The sequence below is a fragment of the Camelus bactrianus genome, chromosome 1 (assembly GCF_048773025.1).
Source record: "Camelus bactrianus isolate YW-2024 breed Bactrian camel chromosome 1, ASM4877302v1, whole genome shotgun sequence".
NCBI classification, from domain to species: Eukaryota; Metazoa; Chordata; class Mammalia; order Artiodactyla; family Camelidae; genus Camelus; species Camelus bactrianus.
In genome coordinates this window covers 102,621,295-102,645,840 of record NC_133539.1, presented here as the reverse complement: position 1 = coordinate 102,645,840, position 24,546 = coordinate 102,621,295, and the positions used below count along the sequence as shown (strand labels likewise).

Here is a 24,546-nt window from a genome sequence, read left to right as displayed (position 1 = left end):
TTAGGATTTATGTTTTAAAAGGTAAAATTAATCCTTAGCCTCCATATAAATAGTATTTTATACAAATATTCTCACCTTCCTCATGCCATGATAAACTCATAAATGTTCCCAAGAAGGTATGGTCAGATAATAAATGCTTACAGAGAAAAAAATGAAGAAAACAACTAGATAAGGATGGGTAAAACTGTCAAGAGGACATGTGGACATCACAGACGTCACAGATGTACTACAGATGGGCTAAACTCATGGTTTAGCTACCCTCCACCACCCTCAGCTCCCCATCAAAAGGCCTGGTTCAAGTAACTTTGTCCATTCAAGAAATCCAAGTTAATCCATGGAAAAATAAATTTTTTGGTTCATGTAAATATAACATGATATTTTGGTGATTAAAAAATGTACATTCACAAATTATTTGATATGTCTTCCTTTAAAAGATGGAGACTAATTTCCCTTCCTATTGAGTGTGGACTGTACTTAGTGACTCATTTTTAATAACAGAATGGGGCAGAAGTGATGGTGATATCCAAGACTAGGTCACAGAAAAGCACTGTGGTTTCCTCCTTGCCGTCTGTCTGTCTTGGACCACATGAGGGAAGTTAGTTACATGTTGTGAGGAGACAAACAACTCTAGGAAGAGATCCATGTGGTAATAAATTGAGTCTCTCTGCCAATAGTCAACAAGGAGCTGAGGCCTCCTGTCATCGTGGAAGTGGATCCTTCAGCCTCAGTCGAGCATTCAGATGACTGTAATTCTGGCTGACATCCTGACTGCAACCTCACAAGAGACCTTGAGTCAGAAACACTCAGCTAATTTGCTTTCAAATTCCTGACCCATAGAAACTGAGAAAACAAATGTTGGTTATTTTAAGCCACTAATTTTGGGGATAATTTGTTACACAGCAATAGGAGGCTGATACTACTATATACTAGAATCATAAGTTCTAGATAAGGTATTGGAGTGGGAATTGGGAAGAGATAATAAAATGGTGAGGAGTAACTCTTTGTAGTTTACAAAGTGTATTTGTAAAGGTAACATATTTGTGGTATAGAAGACATATTTTCCCCTTAAAAGTACATAAAAAATTATCCTAGGTCAAGTATACCATGTTACTGATTGCAGATTGAATACCAAGACATACAATGAGGGACCAGATTACAGGCAGGAGCAAGTTCATATCATCTCACTATACCTGTTTCACAGTATTCTTAACTAATGCCTGATTTACAGCATAATTTAGCTATTGTGCTCTTTTATATATATGCACACACACACACGTACACATGCACCCATATACACAACCACCTAATGGAAAATGGTAGATCCCACCCAGCTCATGCTATCCTCCAGTGACAGTGCCCCAAACCACAAATGCCATAGCAAAAGTGAGTCATATGTTTAGACTTATGATGTGAGTATACTGTATTATGTTTTTGTCTGAAAACAAAACAAAACGATGTTTCCCCCTAGAAAACTACTGCAAAGTACATACTGGCTGGCCATGATAAAATAATTGATATCATAAATATATGATAGAGTTCAGGTGTTGGGTAACAGGCAGCAAAAGACTGTGATCCTTGAGAGAAGGCAAAGAAACGAGGTGAGCCCTATATTCTTGTTTCTTTCTGCCTGGAGGCCCTTCCCCAGTTGTAGTGCAAGGAAGTGCAGTCAAGCAGAGAACAGTGCAAGCAGCGAGCAACAGTCTCACAGAGTTGGGGAACTAGACATTGGAGTTTAGGTGTTGTTGAAGTGGCTGGAAGTTTTTGGTGTTGTTGTCTTGGGAAAGTTACTTTAATTCTTTGAATTTTAATTTCATCATTTACAAAATGAGGTTCGTAACTGGTATCTTGGTTGGTCAAGGTAAAAATTAAATATGATTTTATATATGACATCTAATGTATAAAAAGTGTTTGCTAAATTGTAGCTGCTGTCTTCCTCCACTTCCTCTTCCTCATGATTATTTCTATTTTCTAGAGCGTGTAATTGTAGAATCTGAAGGTAAGAGATATATAATATATATATATATATATATATATATATATATATATATATATATATATTTAGTCCTAAGCAGTAAAAATGTAGTGAAGAGGGTGTATACTTTTGGGTGTATAAGCCACAAGTAAATATAACCCCAATAAATTCAGTGTTGGCCAAGGGAAAACCCAAGATATTTGCTCTGAAATAGTCATTCCATTTTCTCGAAGTACTATTAGTTGCAACAACATAAAAAAAAAACAAACCCTCATCTAGGTCAGATCAATTTTAAAGCCTAGGATTCTATTTCTGAAATATTTGTAGGGGTCTAGTGTGGAATTTACATCCTATGAGGCCAACTCCAACAGCTTAGGGACGAGTATGAAAAAATATTAATGATTGTTAAATCTGAGGTCATATATGTGGGAATCTTTATTCTGTTTTCCGTAAGTTTGTCAGAAATATTTGAAATATTCACAAAGAGAAATTAAATTTTATTTAAAGACTAGATGACCTGACTATTTGCTAAGTAATCTCTTCCCTTCCTGAACCCACTTGTCTCCCCAGCCCTTGCCACTCTAGATGACTATAAGTATCAATTGTACAGAAGAACAAATACTTTATTCTCCTCCAAATGGGCTCCTTCAGGTTTTAAGGGTACTCCAGGTTATGGTTTTCTTGGATTTGGCAAACAAGTCTCCATTCACCTGACTCACACACTTCATATTTTTACAGACACTTTGCTGTATCCCTTCTTAGTGCTGGGCTCTCTGCTGGAGAAATCCTAATTCTTTTCATCTCCCTCTACTCATGGAAGCTGCCCTCCTCTGGACCTTTCTTAGCTTTGCTTTGACTTTCTTGAGCTGCAGTGACCAGAACTGATCCACCCAGGTTACACACAAGCACAAGTGACAAGCAAAACTAGAATTTCAACAAAGGGACTTCCGGAAGCAAAAATAAAATTGGAAGTTAGCTTTAAGGGAGCACATAGAGAAGCCAGCATACGGTTAAAAGTAAAATTATGGCAGAAAAGATAAAAATTAACCTCATTGTAACAGTTGGCAGAGTGGAGATGGAAGAAAAAGGAGTTTTTAAAAAGGGGTGATTCCATTATTTCCAAGCTCCAGAGCTGCGACGAGAGTTCTTGCCTCCATCACACGTGGAATGAAATCAAACTCACCACCATGGCCAGTGATCTGGCCCCTCTCAGTCTCCCCCACATCACCTCCACCCACTCCCACCTCACTCACTCGGCTCCAGCCACATTGGCCTTCCTGCAGCACGTGGAGCACACACAACCCACTGCAACACCAGGGCCATCATCCCTGCAGTTCCATCTGCCTGGACCATTTTCACCCCAGAGGCCAGATGCACATCTCACTTCTGTACATCGTTCAGGACTCCCATCAAATGCCACTTCCTCACAGAGGACTGCCTTGGCCAGCCAACAGCCTCTCCTCCATTGTTCTCCATCTTCTTACCTGCTTCATTGTTACCACTCTCTGAACTTAAGACTATGTAGCTGTTTACTTTTTCTTCTCAGCATCCTGCATTAGAGTGTAAGCTCTGTGAGGGCGAAGACTTTGAATTGGTAACTGCTGCATCCTCCTCACACTTGGAGTAGTGCCTGACATGGACGCTGTATGAATGAATGCATGAATGAATGCATGCACGCACGCCAGGTAAAAGTGGACGATCTGGACCCGGATTGTCTGGGTTCAAATTTCACCTCTTCTGGGCAAGTTATTTATCTTCTCTGTATACAGTTTCTTTATTTGAAATATAAGCATAATAATAGTGCCCACTCATAGGTTTACCTCGGAAGATAAATGAGTTAATACAGGTAAGGTGCTGAGAACAGTGTTAACAGTACTCACTACTCCACAAATATTAGGATGATCTTGAAACATGGCAAGAAAGGAAAAAGAGAAGCAAGAGTGGCAGCCCTTCTTGGGTGGCAGGCATTTTCTACTGAAAGATTAAGGCGGGAGTGACGCTCCAGCGACTCTCACCTTCTCTGTAATGCTGGCTTCCAAGGACCCAGAATCGACTATACGGAAAACGTGGGGCAGAGGGTGTCTGAGGGTGGTTTGTTTGTTTGCTTACATTTAAGAGACATAAAAATTCACAACTGCAATACCTTCCATTTCTCCAAGTGGCACATTTGCATGGAGCATGTATTTGCAGTTTGATACCTGCATGTGGAACATGCTTTTTAAAGCTTCTGGGTCTGGTACAAGTAACAGCGTAATATGTCACACTTTCAAGGTGTGACAAGGCAAAAAGGAAAATCATGAGATTGCTAGATAGTCACAGCCACCAGTTCATATTTCCCAAAGGTTATTTTATTCTCCATAAACACAGAAATGGGAGATTCCTTCAAAAATATGTACATGTCATTACATACGGGTATTATTGATTTTGAGAGTGTCTATCAGTAATTGCTGTAATTATCTGTAGAAGTTTTTTTGTTAAGTAAGAAGAAAGTCTTTTGTTTTTTAGAGGTCGACCAGTGCAAAGATTATCCTATTTGTTAACGCAAGGCCAGTTTAATAAATGCAAACGGAGTGGGAAAATGCAATCCTGCTAAGAATTAGGTTTGTGCTCTGTAGTCAGAGCAACAGATGCTGATAATAAGCAACAAGCTGTCAGGCAAAATGAGGGCAGAGAGGTTCTTGACTCACGGTTTGGAAAGTACCAAAAAAACCTGTCTGTCCAGGCTGAGGGGCAGCTGCATGGACACTGTGGTTTGTTACTTCTGGCCTGAGCCCACTGTTTCCTGTACTTGGCATTGAAAATAAGAACTATTCCAAGGTGTGGAGAAAACCTCTTTCTAACATGTGGTCAATATCATGAATAAGAACACTTGCAGGATGCTTCTTAAAAATAAAAGTGTTTTTTAAGCAGCAGCAGATCAGTAGGAACCGTGCAAATGATCACAAGGAATCTCAACTCGTCCTCTCCAGGAAGCCCCAAGTGAGAAATTTCTTTTGAAACACTGTAGCCTGTGAAGTTTTGCACAGCTTAAGGAGACAGTATAATTTTTCCCTCTAATGATAATAATTTAGTGTATCACTGATTTTTCTCCCGACTTTGGCTACCAGAAAGCTTACTTGTGGTTCAACCCTAGCAAGCATATAGGACCTTATGAGCTGCTTATTCACGATCCTTTTTATTCCTCTGGTTTTGACTTTCTGCTCTTATTAATTATTATTATTTTTTTTTTACTGAATTTTACAATTCTTAAAAAATTTTACTATTTTTTATATGTGGTAGTGTAAGCTGCTTCACCAAATCCTTCATAAGATTGTTTTAACAAAATTAGTTAAGTTTGATTAATTAAAATCTGGTGAATGTAACAAATATCTCAAAATCTATAAAATACACGATATTCTGATTAATTTACTGCCCAGTTTTCATAAACATAATTTGGCTTGATTGTTATAACCACCTGGAGAAGTAGATGTTATTATCATTTACATTTTACAGATAGGAAAATTGAGATCCAAAGATGTAAAGCACTTGCCCATGATCCAAACACCACGTAGTTTTCACTGTAATATGTTGTACTATTTCACTTCTCTAACAACAAAAAAATACTTTCTACTGGTTTACGTATCTTCAGGTAAGAGTTATTACTGAATTGACAAAGGTGTGAGTGAGCTAAAATAAAATACTTTTAAATTATAAAAGAAAAAAGTTAGGCTAGCACATAATTATATGTGATTGTAAAATATTAGGCAGTTAGAGGAAGATGATAAATTTTCTTTGATGAGTTTTCTTTTTCTGTCTTTTTTCTTTTAAAGAAAAAGATGTAAGAGAAGGATACAATTTAGATAAAAGTCCTGCCTGAAAGTAGGAGGATGGATTTGTTGACCTATGGGAGATAAAATGCTTTGTAAAAATCGCCAGGGCTACCACCAGCCCTTCCTAACCACTCATTAGTGCCCACCAGTATAAGGAGATGGGCTTTGATCTCTTTTTTAAGGTCACTGCTCTGGCCCTAATCCCAGTTCGCTGACACTCCTGCTGGGCTCGGTCCTGCAGTTAGGTGTCTTTCCTGGGCAATAAAGTCTGTGAAAACAGCACCAGGCTGGCCTTGGAACACATGTGACAAAAAAATTCAAAGTACATAAGAGCCAGGATCGTCGCCAACTTAATTTTGCAGCCCTTTTTGTAGAGCGTAGCATCCTTCCTTTACGTGAACCAGGAAAGCAGCAGTATCTTGCCCAGTGGCACTAATCAGCTGCACCTCATTGGGCATTGGAGGGAAAAAGCAAGAAATAAAAGAGAGATGGCTCCTCCTCAAATCCAGATGTGATCAGAACCACAAGTCATTAAGCAGCGTCGCTTACTTACAACGTCGTTCCGGCATGTCTGTCTCCCTGTGATTTCAGCAAAAGGTGCAACATTTTTACACAATTGTTTGCTTTAAGTACTGAATTAAAAATGACTAGAGCAAAATTGCCGATGACGGGCTTTACTCTGATGTTAGATTCAAGACCAGAGTTTGGAGAATACACTTCCCTCACTTAAGGCGATCGCACGTTGTTCTGAACAATTTTCCCTAAGGATTTTCCGGCTGTGCTTTTGCAGATTTTTCAGTGTTTCTGTATTTCTCTACCCCTAGACCTGATACATGAGAAGTCACGCAGGAGAAGCAGGCCCTGTTGCGTGCCTAACATGCGTGCAACAGGCATCAAGTAAATTTCACTGAGACGGCCAAGCCAGCAAGTCGCTGGGCAGGGGTTTGAATCCAGGCTGCCTGATTCCAAGAGCTGTGCCTTTGCTCCTGCACTGCAGAGCTTTCAGGCTTCCTGTTGCCACGAGGAGGGCACACGTGTATGCTAGTTCTAAGCTCTCTAAATTTTACGCAAAGGTTATCGACACCTTGTAAGTCTCACATATATTTCAGCCGTCTGATTTGTTTTATCTGCAGAGGCAGCCCTCCCTTTAGAATGAGCCCCTCAGCCATGGAACAGAACATCTCCAGCCTCTATAAACTCTATGCATCGGCCTCTTTGACTTGCCTGGTGTGAGGAGGGCTCCTCCTTCCGATCTTCATCCAGGTCCACACCCACTCTGTAAAAGAGAACAGAAAAGTGGTCACGGCCTTGCCGCGGGTGAGACAAGACAGTCTCATTTGTCAGATCACCCGACCCAAATACGAAACAGAGGAAAGGTTTGGCAGAAAACCAGCCCACCTCTCCCTGAATCAAAAGAACTTCAGATGGATTTACGGCAAAAATGAAAACTTGTACATCTGGGCCTCAGCACAGCTGGTGAGATCAAGCACCAGCAGCTGTTCCTCGTTGTTGTCTTTCCTCGGCAAGACCAGGAGCCTGAGAACCTGGGCCAGGAGCCCGCAGAAAAAGGCTCCCAGGGAAACAGGATCCTGGAGGAAGGCCACCTGCTACCCCCGCGGGATCACTGAACAAACTGCTCTGGGAGGCGGGGGGGGGGGGCCCAGGCTGGAGCAGGCTCCCCAAGACAGAAGAAAATAGGTCCTTTGTCCAGATGCTCATGGAAGCTTTCGCTAGGGAGTATCCAGCTTTGTGGGGTCTGAGGCTTACACAATTTGGGGGGCTCTCTTTAAGAAAATTAATACAAAAATACAAATACAAAATTAGGTATGAGAGTGACTCTTTAGAAAGAGAAAATGAATTATAAAACACTTCATAAGTTTAAAATCTGGCAAATGCAATCGACATCTCAAAGTCTATAAAATACATAATGTTCTAATTAATTTACTGCCTGACATGTCTCTAAAATAACTTTTTCCTCATAAGTTTTGCCTGCATACTTTATATGATAATGGTTTTATATAAGAGAGAATAGGCAGATAAGGTAGTCTTTTCTTCCAGCAAGACTGATCAGAATTATTAATAACTGGGAGGCATTAAAGCATGCTTCCTTACACACAGACACGCTTGCTGTGTGCAGTACTGCTAAAGCTTAATACCCTGAGAAGACAAGATTTCTGATAAATCTCATTTCATGCAATTCTCAGAAACAATGCCCATTATGCTTATTGGGTATATGCTGCATCACTGAATATCCGTATCCCTGATTTCCATTTTGAAAGGGCATCGGTGAGAATGGAGTCTTCCACTTTGAATTTTCCACATCTCATAGTTGGAAGGATTATCCATAGACTAGCTTCTGGCTCAGTGCATTTCAAGCCTTGTTTTTTCCTCCACTACGCACAGACTTGTGAAGCCAGGCGCCACAGGACCTGTTCATCTTTGATCAAACCTTGTGGCACTATTCCTGCAGGAGGATGACCAGAAGTGACTTGCCCACACACAGAAGTGACTGCAGACCACACAGACGCATCCCCCTAGAGAGAAACTAAATGCACTCCCAATCTGGCTTTCCCTTAGTTGGATCCCCCAGACGCCCAGGGCCACTCCAGAGCCCACTGACCAGGGGAGAAGCATGATGGACAGGAAGCTGTGGTGGAAAGAAACAGCGATCATACCCAACAGTGGTTAAAATATATTCCTTTTGCAAATCTTACAAAAACATAGGACCATGGGAACACAATGCTGAGGCTCTTCCCAGGACCTTGGTAGGGCCAGAGCAAGTGGGGGCCCGGAGCTTGAACTTCCTCTGCTCGGGAGGAGAGTGAGCCTCTGTCTGTCGGGGGTGGGGTGGGGGTGGGGGCACAGCTCAGGGCCACCTGGCTCAAGCTCGAGCAGAGCCTTTCCTGAGAACACCACAGTCTGTAGAACTTTAGAGTCCTTCCCTCCACGCCTGCCCCTGGAAACACTTCTTTAGTGCCCTGGCTGTTAGGTTCTCCAGGTGGGAAGGGGAGTCAGGCCAGAAGCCACCAGCTCAGACGACAGACGTGTTAACACGTGAAAGGAAAGCAACAGTGGAGAGGCAGTGTGTTTAAAATACCTCTGATTTTTCAAAAATTAGTGTCCTCTGGGCAAGAAGAACCCCTTCTCTCTAACCCAGGGGGGGAAATGGGTAGCTATTTATCATATGCTGATCTTTTTGGCCTTCAGGTAACCAGAAAGGGACTTTGGTGAGGACTAACCTTTGATTTTTTTGAGTAGAAAGAGCTATTTGATCTATTTCACTGAAGTTGGAGGGAGAGAAGAAGGGAAGAGGGAGGAAGGAGGGAAAGGAGGTCAGGAAGGAGTAAGAGGAGAGGGAGGAAAGAGAAGTGAGAGGGGAGGAGAGGGCAGTGCAGGGAGGGGGAGGATGGGGGGCAGTGGGGAGAGAAGACTGGGGAAGGTGAAGGGGGAGGGAGGGTGGGAGGACAGAGGCAGTGAGAGTCAGGAAGGATCTTTTCCAGAAGGGCTGGGAGAGAGACAATGGAGGGGAGGTTAGGCCCAGCCTCCTAAGGTGAGTCTAGGCAGTGACCTTGGGGTCCGGTGACATGAGTCTAACCTCTGTAAACACTGAGGGCCAAGTTGGAGTCCCCATCCCCCTTTCTCACGGGGCTGGTCTACCTTCAAGCCTCCAGGGGCTCTGAGCTCTCTGGGGAAGCTGGGGCCCCCAGAGGCCTTTATTACTGAGTAAGCCAGAACCTCCCAGCCCCCTGCCCCCAACCAAGGGCTGCCTGGCACCCACGCAGGCTGTGAATTGAACTGAGGGTCTTGAAGTTCCCCCTGCTGCATCTGTTTAGCGCTTTTTTTTTCTTTTCTTTTCTCTTTCTCTCTAGAAAACTGGAGAGAACAGAAGTCAAATTTCACAAGAAACCCAACATTTAAAGTTTTGAGGTAGTACTGAAGTTTTCCATTAAAATTTAAGCCTTCCTCCCTAGCAGCAATCACAACAGACATTTCTAGTTTCAATTATTCCAGAAGCCAGGTGGAGCAGAGGAATGATAGCAGGGGATTAAGTTCTTCAGTTTCTGTGGGACTTGGTGACAAGCACCTCAGGGACCCAGGAGAGCTGCTCTTCTCCCGAACAGGAGCGCTTCTCCTGGGGCCCGGCCTGACTCCCTTCCTGCCTACAGCACACTGAACATCTCAAGAGGTTCGAGGAAAGAGAAACTCCCCACCCCCAACCCCGGGGCAGCTGGGGTGAACAAAGCAGGCAGAGTCCCTGCCCTCACATGGCATACAGTTTGGTGGGTTTCATTCGAAAAATCTAAACAGTTCATTATAATTTAAAAGTTCTGAAGGAAAGGCAGGCAAGAATGATACCTTCTCTCATTTGTGATTTTGGCTCCTTTTGATAGAAGTCATGCTAAAATATATTACCTGGCTCCCTGCCTCCTAAACCATAGTGTAATGGGGATACGCGGAACTTGACTAGAGGTCTCAGTATCACCGCTGGCCCCATAAAATCTAACACTCGCTGTGTTATAATGATTTCTGAGAGGAAAGTGAGCCTCTTTATGCCTACATTAAATGGTCCCTGGCTACTATTCTTTTGCTTTTTAAAATTCTTGTATCTGCCAGTTAAGAGTGCCGATTTCCTGTCTGCAACAATAGGTTAGCATATTGTCTCTATATGTCTTTAGTTTAGTACAGATGGGACTGATAGCCTGAGAGTCAAGTTTTGTGCATTTTTTTCTTTTCAAGTTTATAATACACACACACACACACACACACACACACACGCCTGCACGCGCACACACGCACATATGTAACAAAACAATACAATTGAAACATTATATAAGGGCTTACAAGAAAACATAGTTATCTTCTGCCACACCCTGCACACCCCCAGACTGACTCTCCATTGTTTCTGAGGGCAATTTGCCGGCCTTTCACAATTGTGACATATAATCTGACACCAGCATGCACAGCACATCACACAGCATCCCTACGGTTAAGCAAACATGCCAGCTGTGTCTGTATCTCTTCCTCTTCTCTTCCAGAAAGCAAATCAGAGTGTGAAAATGATATTCTTTTAGGATTAACCTCGAATCCACTCCCTTTTAAGCATAAAAGATCATTTACACATTAGGGGTTCTTGAGGGATTATCAGAAAGAAGACAGGATGTTGTCCTAGCATGTGGTGCCCCATGTGTATACAGCAGCTCCCCAGGTGAAATCACAGGTGTCTGGGATGAGGTCCCACTTCCTTGGGTGACATCTAAGGCTCTTAAGCGTCTTTCCCATAACACTGAACTACCCTTGCTGCTTGTCTCCTCTGGACCCAGTCCCCCAGGGCTGGTAACTGGACCTGTCATTGTTTCCGAGACCCAGTATCCCTGAGCTCTGGCCTTGCCTAGATCAGTGCCTCTTCCATCAACTGAATCCCCTCTCTCCAAACTCCATTTGGTGGCTGGGGCCCTGTTGACTATCACTGGCCATCGTGATGCCCCACCTACTTTCCTGAACTTCCCACTACTGCCATTCTTCTTCTAATCACCGTGGACCATTCATCTTGGTGCCCTAACTTGGTTCAGATGCCCCATTGCTTAAAGTTTTCACTGACTTGGACTGCAAGTAGCTGGCACCTTCTACTCTGTACTCTGCTTCCTGACGGAACCCCTCCTGGGGCCCCTATGATCGTTCTGCTGGGGCTATGACAACCCTGGCCCACCCTGGGTCCACCTGTCTGGTTACGCCATGACATGCTGCATCCATGGCTGCATGTCACCCTGGGGCTAGCTCTTCAGGAATCCCAGGACTCCCGCTTACCCTGTGGTTGTTGGGGGAACAGGGCTGGTGAGTGAAACCCAGCTGGCAAGAGCCTCTCACTGCTGTGTGACTGCATCACTCACTGCCTCGGCTTTCTTGTCAGTGCAATGGGGATGATAGCAGAGCCTGCTTCCCAGGGTTGTTGTAAGGATTAAAGGAGAAAACACTAATAAAGTGTTAGCTTAGGGCCTGGTACCTAGTGAGTGCTCAAGAAATGTTAGCAGCTATTGTCCTTTTTGTCATTTTTATTATTATCAGTACTTTTTAAAATCAGCGGGGCCAGAGCTCAGTACCACCATGGTCACTGCTCAACCCTTCTTGTCCCCAGTTCTGCATCGGGTAACCCTTGGATGTACACAAACAGCTCCAGCTGAGCCACAAGGAGTGGCCAGGGCAAAGCAGGGATTTCTGGTTTCACAGAACATGATTTCTATTCATGGAGGGCCACGTTTCCCGGATTGGAATTTACCTACAATTTACTGGTAGGCTCTGGAGGTGAGAGGGCAACAAAGGAAAGGAAGGTGTCTAAAGAGCAAGAGGAAGAGGGGGAAGGGAAGAACTGAGCAGAAGGAGAGCAAAGAGAAGGCAGGTGAAAAGGAAGCAGTACATTATTATAAAGAATAGGGGCAGGTGGTGGACGAATAACCAGAAAGGTACCTGCGACTATAGAAAGGGAAGCCCAGGGTGGATGGAAGAACCACCACACAGCTCAAAAAATTTTCTAAAAATATAGAGAATGAAGCGCCAGTAAAGATTACAAAGCAACTAAAAAGACTGGTTAAAATTTTATATGATGTTTTGCATTTCTGATGCACCTTTTAATTTTAAACAAGTCGAGTGCTGCCTCTATGGTATTCAGATGAAAATGAAAACGAGCTTTGCACATATTCCCAGCTGTGCCCTCCAACATCTCACTCTGGGTTCCTCATTTACAGCAAGCATATAGCTCCATTTTCAGAGCAAAACACATCTCTGTGCAGCACAATGCACCTCCCCTGCCATGGCAGCTCCATTCTTTGATGAGTCTTATTAGACGTATTAAAGTCTCAGGATGCTCCCATATCCAACCACGGCAAAAAGAGAGAGCTCCAAAGTTGGGTTTCTCTTAGAGGGGAAGCAAGGTAAGCAACTAACAAAAGGTTCACTTTTCCCATTAAAGCCAACAAAACCCATTCTGATCCTTATCACTTAGCACCTCCGGAAAGGCAGTGAAATATTACCAGGGCTTAATCTCATTGTGTGAATCCCAACAGTCTTATGTTCAGTTTTGGTTCTTCTGAGTCCCTGGCTGACAGGGGCGGGGTGGTGGGGAGGGGGGGTGGGGGAGAAGCCACTTCCTCTAAGAGCTGTATTTGATGGCTAAACATAAAAAATGACATTTTCAGTAAGAGAAGAGTGACTGGATACTGAGCACAATAAATACAGCAGGACAGTGGAGGAGTCTGAAAGACCCCTGCTGAGGTTTGCGGGCTGTTGGGTAGCTATGAGAACATCATGCCAAAATCTGGAACTTTGCCCCATCCCCACCTCGTATTATTTGCATAAATATTAGTAGAACTTGTGTATGACCCAAATTAATCTATTATAATTGATTTTAAATTTTGGGGGAGGGGAGATAAAAAAATGGACTAAGGTAAGTGGAAAACTCGCCTCAGTTCATTTTGTTATTTCGATGTGGCACAGTAGCTAAATGAGTTGGGACTTTGAAGCCAGGCTGTATGGGTTAAAATCTCACTTCTATCATTCACTATATTTGTAATTTCAGGACAAATTACTTAATGCCTCTAAATCTCAGTTTTCTCAACTGTACATGGGGATAAGTATATATTTACTTCCGGGTTATTTTAAGGATGAAATGTGTTAATACATATATGTGTGTAACATATTGGCTGCCACTTAGGAAGCACTCATGAAACATTAGCTGATGTTCTTGCCATTACTGGTGTTATTCTTTTAGGGAGGTGTTGATGTCCCCTACACCGAATGGTAAATACCAGATAGGGTAAAGCCAAGGGTAGGTTGTCTATAAATGATAGATGCTAGGATATAAAGGTTGATGACAGGATTCATGCCATCAGTGACCCCAGATCTAATGGGAAAGACAGCTGTTGGAAACAAAGAACCAGAATGTGATGAGGTAATAAGCATTACACACGGAATTACTGAAACACAGCAACAAAAAGTCCAACCAAGATGGGCTGTGGAGAGGTGGGGCACATTTCAAAGAGGAAGTGGGTATTGAAAGGGGAGTGTAGTATAGGTGCCTGACATTAAGTTTTTGATCACTGAGGCATTCACTTCTAAAGATATCCATCTTCCATAAACATATTGCCAGCCATACAATACAGCTCCTAGCAAAACAGCCAGATGAGGAGTTAGGCAGCCCCCACCCATAAAGTCTGTCTTTTGGAAAGCCCTGGATAACCCAGATGAGTAAGTGCTTGAAAGACCCAGATTTTCCTTTCCTGTGCCCAATTTCCTGCTCTTCTGCTTTATTAGCCAATAAGGAGCGAACACTTCAGCCCCCAACCTCAGGCCTAATAAAGGCAGAGCCTCAGGTCCACACTCTCTGTCTCCATGACCTTGCTGTGTGACCTCAGGCGTGCCGGGTATACCCTCCAGGACCTGTGAGAGCAATGAATCTTTTTCCTTAAAGTTCCCTGATGGTTTCTGGAAGTGTATCCTGCAATCATAACAAAACTCACAAGAGCTGGTCTAGCCACAACATTGGCCCTCGTGGGAAAGCATCTGTGGGGTCTCTGTCTAGAGAAATACGGGTGAGGAATGTGGGCAAGTGCCTCAGGCATTCCTAGCTCACAGCCTCACTATCAGTGGGCTGGGACTCACACAACAGTGAGGAAAAGTTTAACCTTTGGTGAAAGGGAGGTTGGGGAGGGCACACCAGGAGCAAAGGAGAAATTTGAAAGAAAAAAAGTAGACTTGGGACATGATAATGTGGGTAGACTGTGACGGTTATGCACGTTGAGGTGGGCAGAGTTGCTCTGGGTGAGATCAGAATGTAATTTGAGGCCAAATTATAAAGGCTCTTGAATGCTATGCTTAGGAAAGTATTTTTCATTTTGTTTTGTTCTCCTGTAGGCAGTAGGGGTTGAAATAATTAGATTTATGTTCTACAGAAACCACTGGGGGCAAAACTGTGATATTAAGAAACTGGAGGCATAGAGGTCATTTAGTAGACTTACAGCAATAGTCTGACCAAGGGTCTAAACTAAGACAGTGGTGGTGGACAAGAGATGGAATTGAGAGCTGTGTGCATGGAGGGGGGGTGGTGGTGGGATGTGGTGGACTGGCTGTGGAGTGGAGAGGAAAGTACTGAGATGATTCCGAGTTTCTACTCCTGCCCTTAATGTTTCACCCCTGCCATTAGCCGCAGACGGGAGGAATATGTGTGAGTTTTCCCTGAGGCATAGCCTCCTAGAAAGGTGGAACAGAAGCTCGGCATCAGTGAGTTCTGAGCATCTCTATTGTGAGTGTAGCAAGGTCAGCTCTCTACCTTCTTATCAGCTCAAGAAAAACAGCCCTTCCCACACCCTTAAGAGTTTTGGCTCTTTGCTTGTCTGAAGTGGAGGTTGAGACCAAACTGTAAAATCCAAGGAAAAAGGGAGGGGAAGTGGGTTTTCCAAGGGCAAGATCAGTGGCCTGGGAATGTTCATGGAAGATGGAGAAGGGTGTATCTCATTTAGTATTTGAAGACAGTTTGGACATCATATTTAAGAAAGGCTATAGAGAGGCTTAGGAAAGAGGCTCAGGAGAGTAATTTATCACAGTCTCGAAGAAGGTGAACATTTTCTGGATGAAAGCTGTGGCAATAGACATAGAAAAATTCCTGTTTGGATTAATATCTGTTATGTGGGACCATACCACATGGGAATTACCCAAATGTTATCAGTGTGGGCTTGGTATCAAGAAAAATAACCTCTCCCATTTCTTGTTTGCCTTCAAGCAAAGAATGATGGATCATGTCAGAGGTGTGATAGTGAGTCTCTTGGCCAGTAACTGGGTGGCTGGTTTTACACATCTATCCGAAGACTGGTTGTAGAGCACACAGGTTAACGTGTACTCAGAAGCAACTCTGATTTTGAATTTGGGGAGGGATAAGATAATACATCTGCCAATGCAGTGAAGGAAGAAAGAGAGGTTTTATAATTTGGGGACAAGAAGCATTTGCTATGACTGAGCAAACCGCAGAAGAGTAAGAAACTGGGAAGTCTGGGGATGTTGCTGAGAGCGGAGCTGTCCCTCTGGGTTTCCACCGGTGCCCGGATGCACTGGCGTCTGGTGGTCCTTCATGTGCTCTGCTAGGTTACACTTTCCCACCCCTGGGATCTGGCTGATTACCAACTTGCTAGATCAAGGGTTCATGTGACATTCCTGTGCTGGTGTCCTGGGGCTGTCCACATGACATTTTTTTATGAGATTATGGATATGGGACAGCTTCCTTAGGTCCCTGTTAGGCTGATCAGAATAGAGAAGGGTCTGGCCTCTCTTGAACTCTTTGCTGACATAGTTTACTAAAACTACTAGGTGACTGCTACCAAGAGGCACAGAGCACAGAGCATAATCATTAGGAGTTAGACACCTGACAAGCTGGTCCCACCATTCACCTGTGTGACTACAGGCGAGAAGCTGTGCCTCCCTTTCCCTTTCCCTTAAAATGGGATATAAGTAGTGACTATCCCACGGGGTGCTTGAGAGATGATGCAGGTAGGAGGTTCCGCACAGGCTGCACCAAGAATTGCTCAGGAGTGGCAGCTGCTGTTCTAGTGGTGGTGGGTGATGACGGTGTTCTTTTTGCTACGGAGGTCTTCTGAATTAAGATTGTACTGTGAGCATCTCCAGCATAGGAGCTGTGTTTCCGCCCTCCCTCTCTTGACCTGAAAGTCAGTTCTCCATGTGATGTCTGGTTCCAGTGGAGGCTTATTTATAGAGTTCAGACTAAGAGTAGGTGTGCCCTGGATGCAGAGATGAGTCACTGAGCTGGTGTTTCTCACCTCTGACGACTCGGAAGTATGCTCAGGAACATATACGTATGCTGAAAACATAATGTTCTTTGAAAAATAAACACTAATAAACAAGTACAAGTCACCGACACAAATGCAGATCTACATCCTGTTCTTGAAGTTTGGCAAAACTTCCCTTGAGTGTGCCATGTTTAGTTCTGCCAAGATGTAAGCTAATTTCAGGCTACAGATAAGAGTCAATTAGAAACAGGATTGAGACTGAATACACAGGCTAATTTCTTTTGACCCAAGCCGCAAGCACACTGACACACTTTGGTGAGAAGAGAGATGTAATAACTTATCAAGGCATCTGGCCTGTCTTCCCTAAGGCTTCACTCTGGGTGCCCTGTCTGGGCAATTAGGGATTTATCCTTTCAAGTGGATTAGCTTGTTGAAATTCTAGCGTGTTACCAGGTGGGGCGTCATCTCAATGTCAAACTGATGATGGGTGAGAAAAAAAAGAGACTTTTTACTACTGAATATAAAATGGTTGTAGGAGTCTGCTTTGTATGTTGGTGTGAAACCAAAAGTGGTTGAAAATAAATCCCAGACTGTCGGCGGTCTGAGTGAGAAGTAGAAAATTTAAAGCCTGGAGACTATTGTGGTTACTTCACAGTCAAACACATAGGCTCACATGACAATACCAGACGAGCATCTCCTTCCTTCACTCCAAACCACTCCGGCTACAAGGGACTCCAGGTGGAACTGCGGCAGAATCCCAGCTCTCCGTGAAGGCCCACACTGGGTGTGCAGTGTGGGTCTGGACTGCCACCCCAGAGCAGGCCTTCATATTGCTGTTCTCGGATGTGCTCAGACTTCAGAGGGAAGGGGCTGGGATAGGAATGTGTTCTCTTGATGCAAAAATCAACAATGGACTTTGACAATGAGGGGGAAGTATGTGGAACATACATTTAGGGAACCATTAAATTCTATTTACAAACTCTATTTACAAACCAGAAACAGACTCACAGACGTAGGAAACAAACTATGGTTACCAAAAGGGAAAGGGCAGGGAGGAATAAATTAGGGTTTGGGGATTAACAGACACACATTACTATATATAAAATAGATAAACAGTAAGGGCCTACTGTATAGCACAGGGAACTATATTCAATTTCTTATAATAACATATAATAGAAAAGAATCAGAAAAGAAAATATATATGTATGTATATGTATAACTAAATCACTTTGCTGTATACCTGAAACTAATATTGTAAATCAATTACACTTCAATAAAAATTAAAAAAAAATAAGAATGGACTTTGACAATGAGGGAGAAATAAATGGAACATATGTTTAGGGAAACGTTAAATTCCTCTAGGCAAAAATCCAGGAGAAAAGTTGACCCAGCCAAAGTAAACGGTGACAAGGAAACATTTATGTGGAATGATGTCCTGGAAATAATCCTGAGAAGAGAACAAAAAAGCTTTGCAAGATTGATAGATGTTTATCTACAGTACAGCTGAGGCAGAAGGTGTAATTTCAGTGGCTGGTTCTGAAATCTCCATCCCAGATTGGCTTTAGCTGTTGGTAGGGCAGGTAATCTACAAGATGTTTTGAGAAGGCTACTGCCCTGAATCATGACCATTTCTAACTTCTAGTGCCTGAACTTCCTTAGCATGAGATAAAGTGCTTCATTCCCCATTGAAGATCGGTCCTAAAGGCAAGGACTTGGTAGAGGCAATATTTGGACTTGTAGTCAAACAATGTACAAGTGATTGGATCAGACTTATTCCTGAGAACAGAAAGAGGTGAGAACAAAAGCCCAAGGGCAAAAGGTCACCACGGTATTGAGAGAGGATGTAAGGGAGGCAGAGTGTGAAAAGGCAGCTGGAAACGTAAACTTAAAATCATAGTAGCAGCTAACATACGTTGAGTGTTTATGGAGGGCTAGAATATGCACTAGGTAGCATTCATGTTTTATCTAAAGCATATGGAGGTTGGGAAGAGGATCTAAAGTTATCACTGTAACACCATGTATTTTAGTATTTAAAAAAAAACAAACTATAACCCATTTCTTAAGTTATCCATTCAAAGGCACTTGCGACTGGGTTCTGTAATAATTTTGCACCAGTACATCTGTTGCTTCTGGCTATCCATCAACAATGTCCTGCAGATAGTACAGAATTATTAATCATGTGGACATAAACCACGAACAAATAGCTAGAAAAGATTGTTTCACCAACACTAATAAATCACTAAAACTGAAATTAAAATAGATTTTGGGTAAATAATGATTGCCAAAACCATTACTTAAGCCCCAAACTGGAAGTAGATTGTGATTCATAATCTCTACAAATTAACAACTGAAATCTTATTTTCCTTCGGGGTGGTTAACACTTTTTAAGGCCATGTAATGCTGTTAATAGTTAATAATCAGCTTTGTGATATACATATATTTACTTTTTTTAATGAAAAAAAAATATTCTTTATTCTCAGAAGAGAGTGAAGTCAGAAATACCAGTCTCAATATTGCATTATCTTGCTTTTGCTAAGAATGAATAAATACCTTAATTTTTAGAGGGAAATTGACAGGAAGAGATAAAGGGTAAGCGAGGAAGCTGTTACTGCATGACTCATCAAAAAGAAGAAAATGATTTTCATTTCTTGGTGACAGGGATTAAAGTAAATCACTAGAAAAATGTCTTCTCTGGCCAAACCAGCAGCTATTAACGATGAGGGGCATGCTCATGCAGGACTGTGTTAAAATAAAATGAAATGCTTAAAGTAAAAGAATTCATGGTTAATGCTAGAATTACACTGACAACTGCACCTTGATTTCAGAATTAAAGGGTTAAAATCAGAGATGTGAAAACAGAATTAATGAAAAGGCTGTTGGGAAGAAGTTATCTTAGAGCATATGAGAAAGAGGAAGACAAAAGGAGTGAGTAAAAATCTGCTGTAAAACAGGGTTTCAAATGATCATGAAGACTACAGAAAGTGCACAGCGTGGAAAGAAAATTAGCATCAATTTGGCAGAAAATGAAATAATGAGAGTTAAGTGAATGCTGATGGCTAATGCAACAATCAGGCTTTTTGCCTATCATTCCAGAAGATCATAATGATATTTTAAACTGTTGTATACGAACTGATATTTTTCCTGACACCACACTATCCAAGCCCTGCAAGTAAATATCAGCTAGGACAGGAGGACTCCTTCATTCATTCCCTCCTTCACTCACTTATTCACTCATTCATTCAGGAAATCCTGGTTGAGGACATCCCATGACCATTATTACCTGCTAGATGTAGATGTTGTAATAGATATGAAAAATGTGTTAAGCCCAGATACATAAAGTATTTACAGTGAATTTAATCAAATCAAAGATGCCATCCATTATAAGGCACACTATTACTTCATATACTTCTAAGAAAAATGCTGCTAGTTGTACTCTGACACCATTGATTATAACATTGACTTCAGAAATGTTAGGATGTGAAAAAATGTGCAGTTGGAATCAATGACACCCCCACACAGAATAATCAAAATCCAGAGCTCAGTGCCCATGCTGGGCCATTAAGCACTCTAGCCTCTGGACACTTCACGTATAAGTAGTGTATTATCTGCCTGGTCCTTGGGGAAAAAGTCTAAGAGATTTGCAGATGTTAATCACTATATATAAAATGAGATAAAAAATAAATTTCTTTTGTATAGCACAGGGAACTATATTCAATATCTTGTAATAACCTTTAATTAAAAAGAATATGAAAATGAATATATGTATATATATATATGTATGACTGGGACATTGTGCTGTACCCCAGAAATTGACACACTGTAACTGACTATACTTCAATTAAAAAAAAGATATTTAAAAATTTTTAAACAAATGGTCTTTTTATACTTATAGACTAAAAGGTAATACATCTGTTTCTTAATTCTACTGCAAAGAATCAAGTCTCTCAGTGAAATCAGGGCTGGGACTAGGTGACCTCTCTCTCCAGGCTAGGCAAGTGCTGAAGGTTAGCTTGATCCTGAGAGTGAGCATCTCCTTAAATTGTGCATCCTAGGTACCCTGTTTGCCTCACCCTAGTCCTGATCTTGGGCAAAATACCTTCACGATTGTTTTTGCTGCCCCACTCCTGGATTTGGGAAATGTGTGACTTTTTCCATTTGCCCCTCTACATCTTCTCTTCCTCCTTCTCCTTACTGTTTTGGGCTCTGAGATGCTCAACAATGTGAACAGCGTCTCTTGCTCTCTGGCTTTGGAACGGTTTTGGCCAAAAGGAAGTGCTGGCAGGATATTGGAAAGAGGGAGAAGAGTGAAGACAGTATTTATTTCTCAAGCTCCCTTCTTGCCAGGTCACCATGGCGTCTGTGTCCCTCTTTCAAGGGGAGCTCCTCAGCTTCTAATTGGCAGCCTTCTCTGTACAGCTACTCTCTCTGGGTCCTGGTCAATATTCCCTCTCCTGCCCTTTCGGGTACAGAGTGGTAACTGGTCTCCACCGACTCTATTCCAGGGGTACTGCACTATCCCTTGCTGATTTTCTTAGGCCAGCCCCTATCTTTGTAAATACTCCTTTTATTAACTTTCTTTAAATGAGTCAACTTGAATCTGCCACTTGTTTCCTGCCTAAACTGGGGCTAATACAGAAAATTTTATATCTGTGAGTATGCAGCTGTAGAAAGTTTTTACTTGGCTGGGAACTTTGTTTGCAGGCACTTGAAATTTCTTAGGGAACTCCTGAATATAATAAACAAATCTTAAACACAGTTTCATTTCCAGCCATAAAAGTTAGAATTGTGCTTTTAACTGTTTCTCTAGGGCATCTGCATATTCATGCCCAACTTGACAGAAACTGCTCCCAGCCCTAGGCCGGCTCAGATTTTCACCAGGATAATCTGCTGACTGCAGATATTAGGAGCGTAGATCATACCACAGATGTACTAGGACCTAAACAGGAGGAGATAAAAGCATTCCAGAACTAGATCCATTTATTACAACCAAAGGCAAAATATGCTTTATTAAATGTTCTGTCTTAAACTACTGAATTCAGGAAAAATGTTAAAGAGCTGGCAGAAGTCTTTCTAGAAACTAAAATTGTAACCTAGTGAAGCCATGAGGTAGATCTCACCAACTCAGCAATCTGGCTCCTGCTGACCGTCCTGATGGTGAGCTTGGTAAAAACAGTTCACACCAGGCTCAGAAGGGACCTCAAATGGTATCATCCTACCACATCAAAAGATGAGACTGCCAAGACCCATACAGAGTATTCGGCAGAGGTAATTAGGTTGTAAGTAATAGAAATAAGACGTAAACCAGTTTTTAAACTTAGGTTGTTTCATTTCAACTTTCCATGCTGCCTATCTCAAATAAGCAAATGAATAATGATTGGGGAGATTATAAAACCTCTTTTATCCTTTGGTGAGAGGGGACTTTCAGAAGGAAAGATTAAAATGAAGAGGTTAGTGGAAGATACTTATTGTCTGAGACGTCAGGATAAAACAATACAGAGTGAATTTGAAATCTGAAAACAGTATTGGCTGTAATGTGGTTTGATGTGATATTTCTCAAACTCTAGTAATTCAGATAGCAGCTTTGTGATTGTTTTTTACATCAGTGAAAGCCACCCGTACCATTATTTCTTTAATATTTTCCTTTAAATTAACTTCTCTTCCTTCCATTCTGTCAATTTTGCTTTATGTATTTTGGGGCCTTGTTAAGAACATGTGTTTATAATTGTTATAGTTTCCTAATGAACTGACTTTTTTATCGTTATAAAGGAGTCTCTATCGAAGTGCGTGTGTGTGCGCGCAAGCGTGTGTGCGGTAGTCCATTTTGTCTGCTGTTAGTATACTGCTTCAGTTCTCGTACAGGTGCTATTTCCATGGTATATCTTTTTCCATCTTTTGCCTTTGAGCCTGTTTGTATCTTTGAATCTAGTTGGATCTTGTTTTTATTTTTTAAAATAAATCCAATAATCTCTGCCTTTTGATTCAATTGTTTAGTTCATTCACTTAATGTTATTATTGATAAAATCAGGTTTACCTGTCATTTTGCTATTGCTTTCAATATGTTTCATGTATTTTTTTATTCCTCTGTTCTTCCTTTATTACTTTATTTGTATTAAATGGATATTATCTTTGTATCATTTTAATTCCTCTAATAACTTTTAAAATATATATATATATTTTTAGTATTTTCTTAGTGGTTGTTCTGGGGATTACAATGTACATCTTAACTGATCAGACTACTTCAGATTTATATTAAATTAACTCCAGTGAGATATAGAACATTTGTTCCACTCTATTCCCACTCTTTTGTATTATTAATACAATATACATCATATCCATGTATGTTACAAACCCAAAAATATAGTGTTATAATTGGCACTTTATATAATCTTATATTAAAATTATAAATATAAGATTAGATAAGATTGATAAATTAAGTGTATTATAAATTATAAATTAATCTTACATAAAATTATAATTTATGAATCTTTACATGTCTTTTTAAGAAACTAAGGAGAATACAGAAAAATATATTTACAAAGTTTTTATTGTAATCTTCTTATTTACTATTTCTGGTACTCTTCATTTCCTCCTGTGGACTTGAGTTGCCATCTTATGTCACTTCCTTGGTCACTAAATGTAGTATCCTTCCCTCCTTTGTTCTTTGCATTATTGTTGTCAAATACATATCTCTATATGCTATAGAACACACAATTCAATTTTATAGATATTGTTTTATTGTGTTGTCTTTTAATAAGTTAAGAGAAGAAAGGAGAAGAAATACTATCCTCTATAGCTAATACATAATTTCCTCTGCCAGCATTTTTTGTTTTTCATATGGATTAAATTATGGTCTAGTGTTACTTCCTTTCAGCGTGAAGAATTTCTTTAGTATTTTTTTGTAAGTCAGGTCTGCTGGCTACAAATTCTCTTAGTCTTTATTTATCTTGGAATGTCTTTATGTCTTCCTCACTTTTGAAGCTAACTTTGCTAGATATAGTGTTCTTGGCTAACAGTTTTTTCCTTGAAGCACTTTAAATATGTTATCCACTAACATTTGGACTCTATTGTTTCTGATAAGAAATGAGCTGTTAATGTCATTGGGATTCTCGTCTATGTGATGAATGATTTTTCTCTGTTGTTTTCAAGATTTTCTCTTTGTCTTTGATTTTCAACATTTTGACTGTGATATCTTTAGATATGTTTTTTTTTTTGTTGTTGTTGTTTTCTTTTTGGAGTTTATTAAACTTAAATGTGTAGATTAATGTTTTTCATCATATCTGGGATGTTTTCAGCCATTATTTCTTTGAATATCTTTTCTGTCCCTTTCTTCCCTCTCCTTCTGGTATACTCACATGTTTGTGTGCTTAATAATGTCTCAGAGGATCTATTCATTTTTCCTTTTTATTTTTTTCTTAGTTCTTAAGATTGTATAATTTCTAATGCTCTATCTTCAAGTTTGCTACCTCTTTCTTTTTCCAGCTCAAATCTATGGTTAAGCCCCTGTAGTGAATTTTCCACTTCATCTATTATACTCTGCAACTTCAGAATTTCCATTTTAATATAATTTCTGTCTCCTTATTGATATTCTCTATTTGATGAGTCTCAGTCATCATATCCTCCTTTAATTTTTTAAACATGGTTTCAGTTAGGTGTTTCAACTTATTTATAATAGTGGCTTTGATATCTTTGTCTCCTTTCCCTGGACCCCCTCAAATGCAGTTTTTACTGTTTACTTGCTGTTTTCCTGTACAAGGGTCACAATATCCTGTTTCTTCCCATATTTCATAATATGTTGTCAAAAACTGGACATTATAGATATATATTGTACCAATTCTGAATTCTGATTAGCTCTCTCCCTTTCCCAGGGCATGATAATGTTGCTATTTTCTTAATTTGTTTGTTTAGTGGATTGCCTGGACAAATTATGTAAAGTCTATTTCCATTTTGGAAGTCCTGCTCAACTGATGTTTTACAAGCT

At 41.1% G+C, this 24,546-nt stretch overlaps 1 protein-coding gene across 1 annotated transcript in view; it reads right to left on the bottom strand.

Moving 5' to 3' along the window:
- The window catches only part of SLC9A9 (solute carrier family 9 member A9), a 500,318-nt gene that overhangs the window by 96,496 nt on the left and 379,276 nt on the right, over positions 1-24,546 (bottom strand). Inside the window, exon 13 of the mRNA XM_010952224.3 lies at positions 7,006-7,057. Coding sequence (XP_010950526.2) covers positions 7,006-7,057 — 52 coding nt within the window. The remainder of the gene's footprint in view (positions 1-7,005; positions 7,058-24,546) is intronic.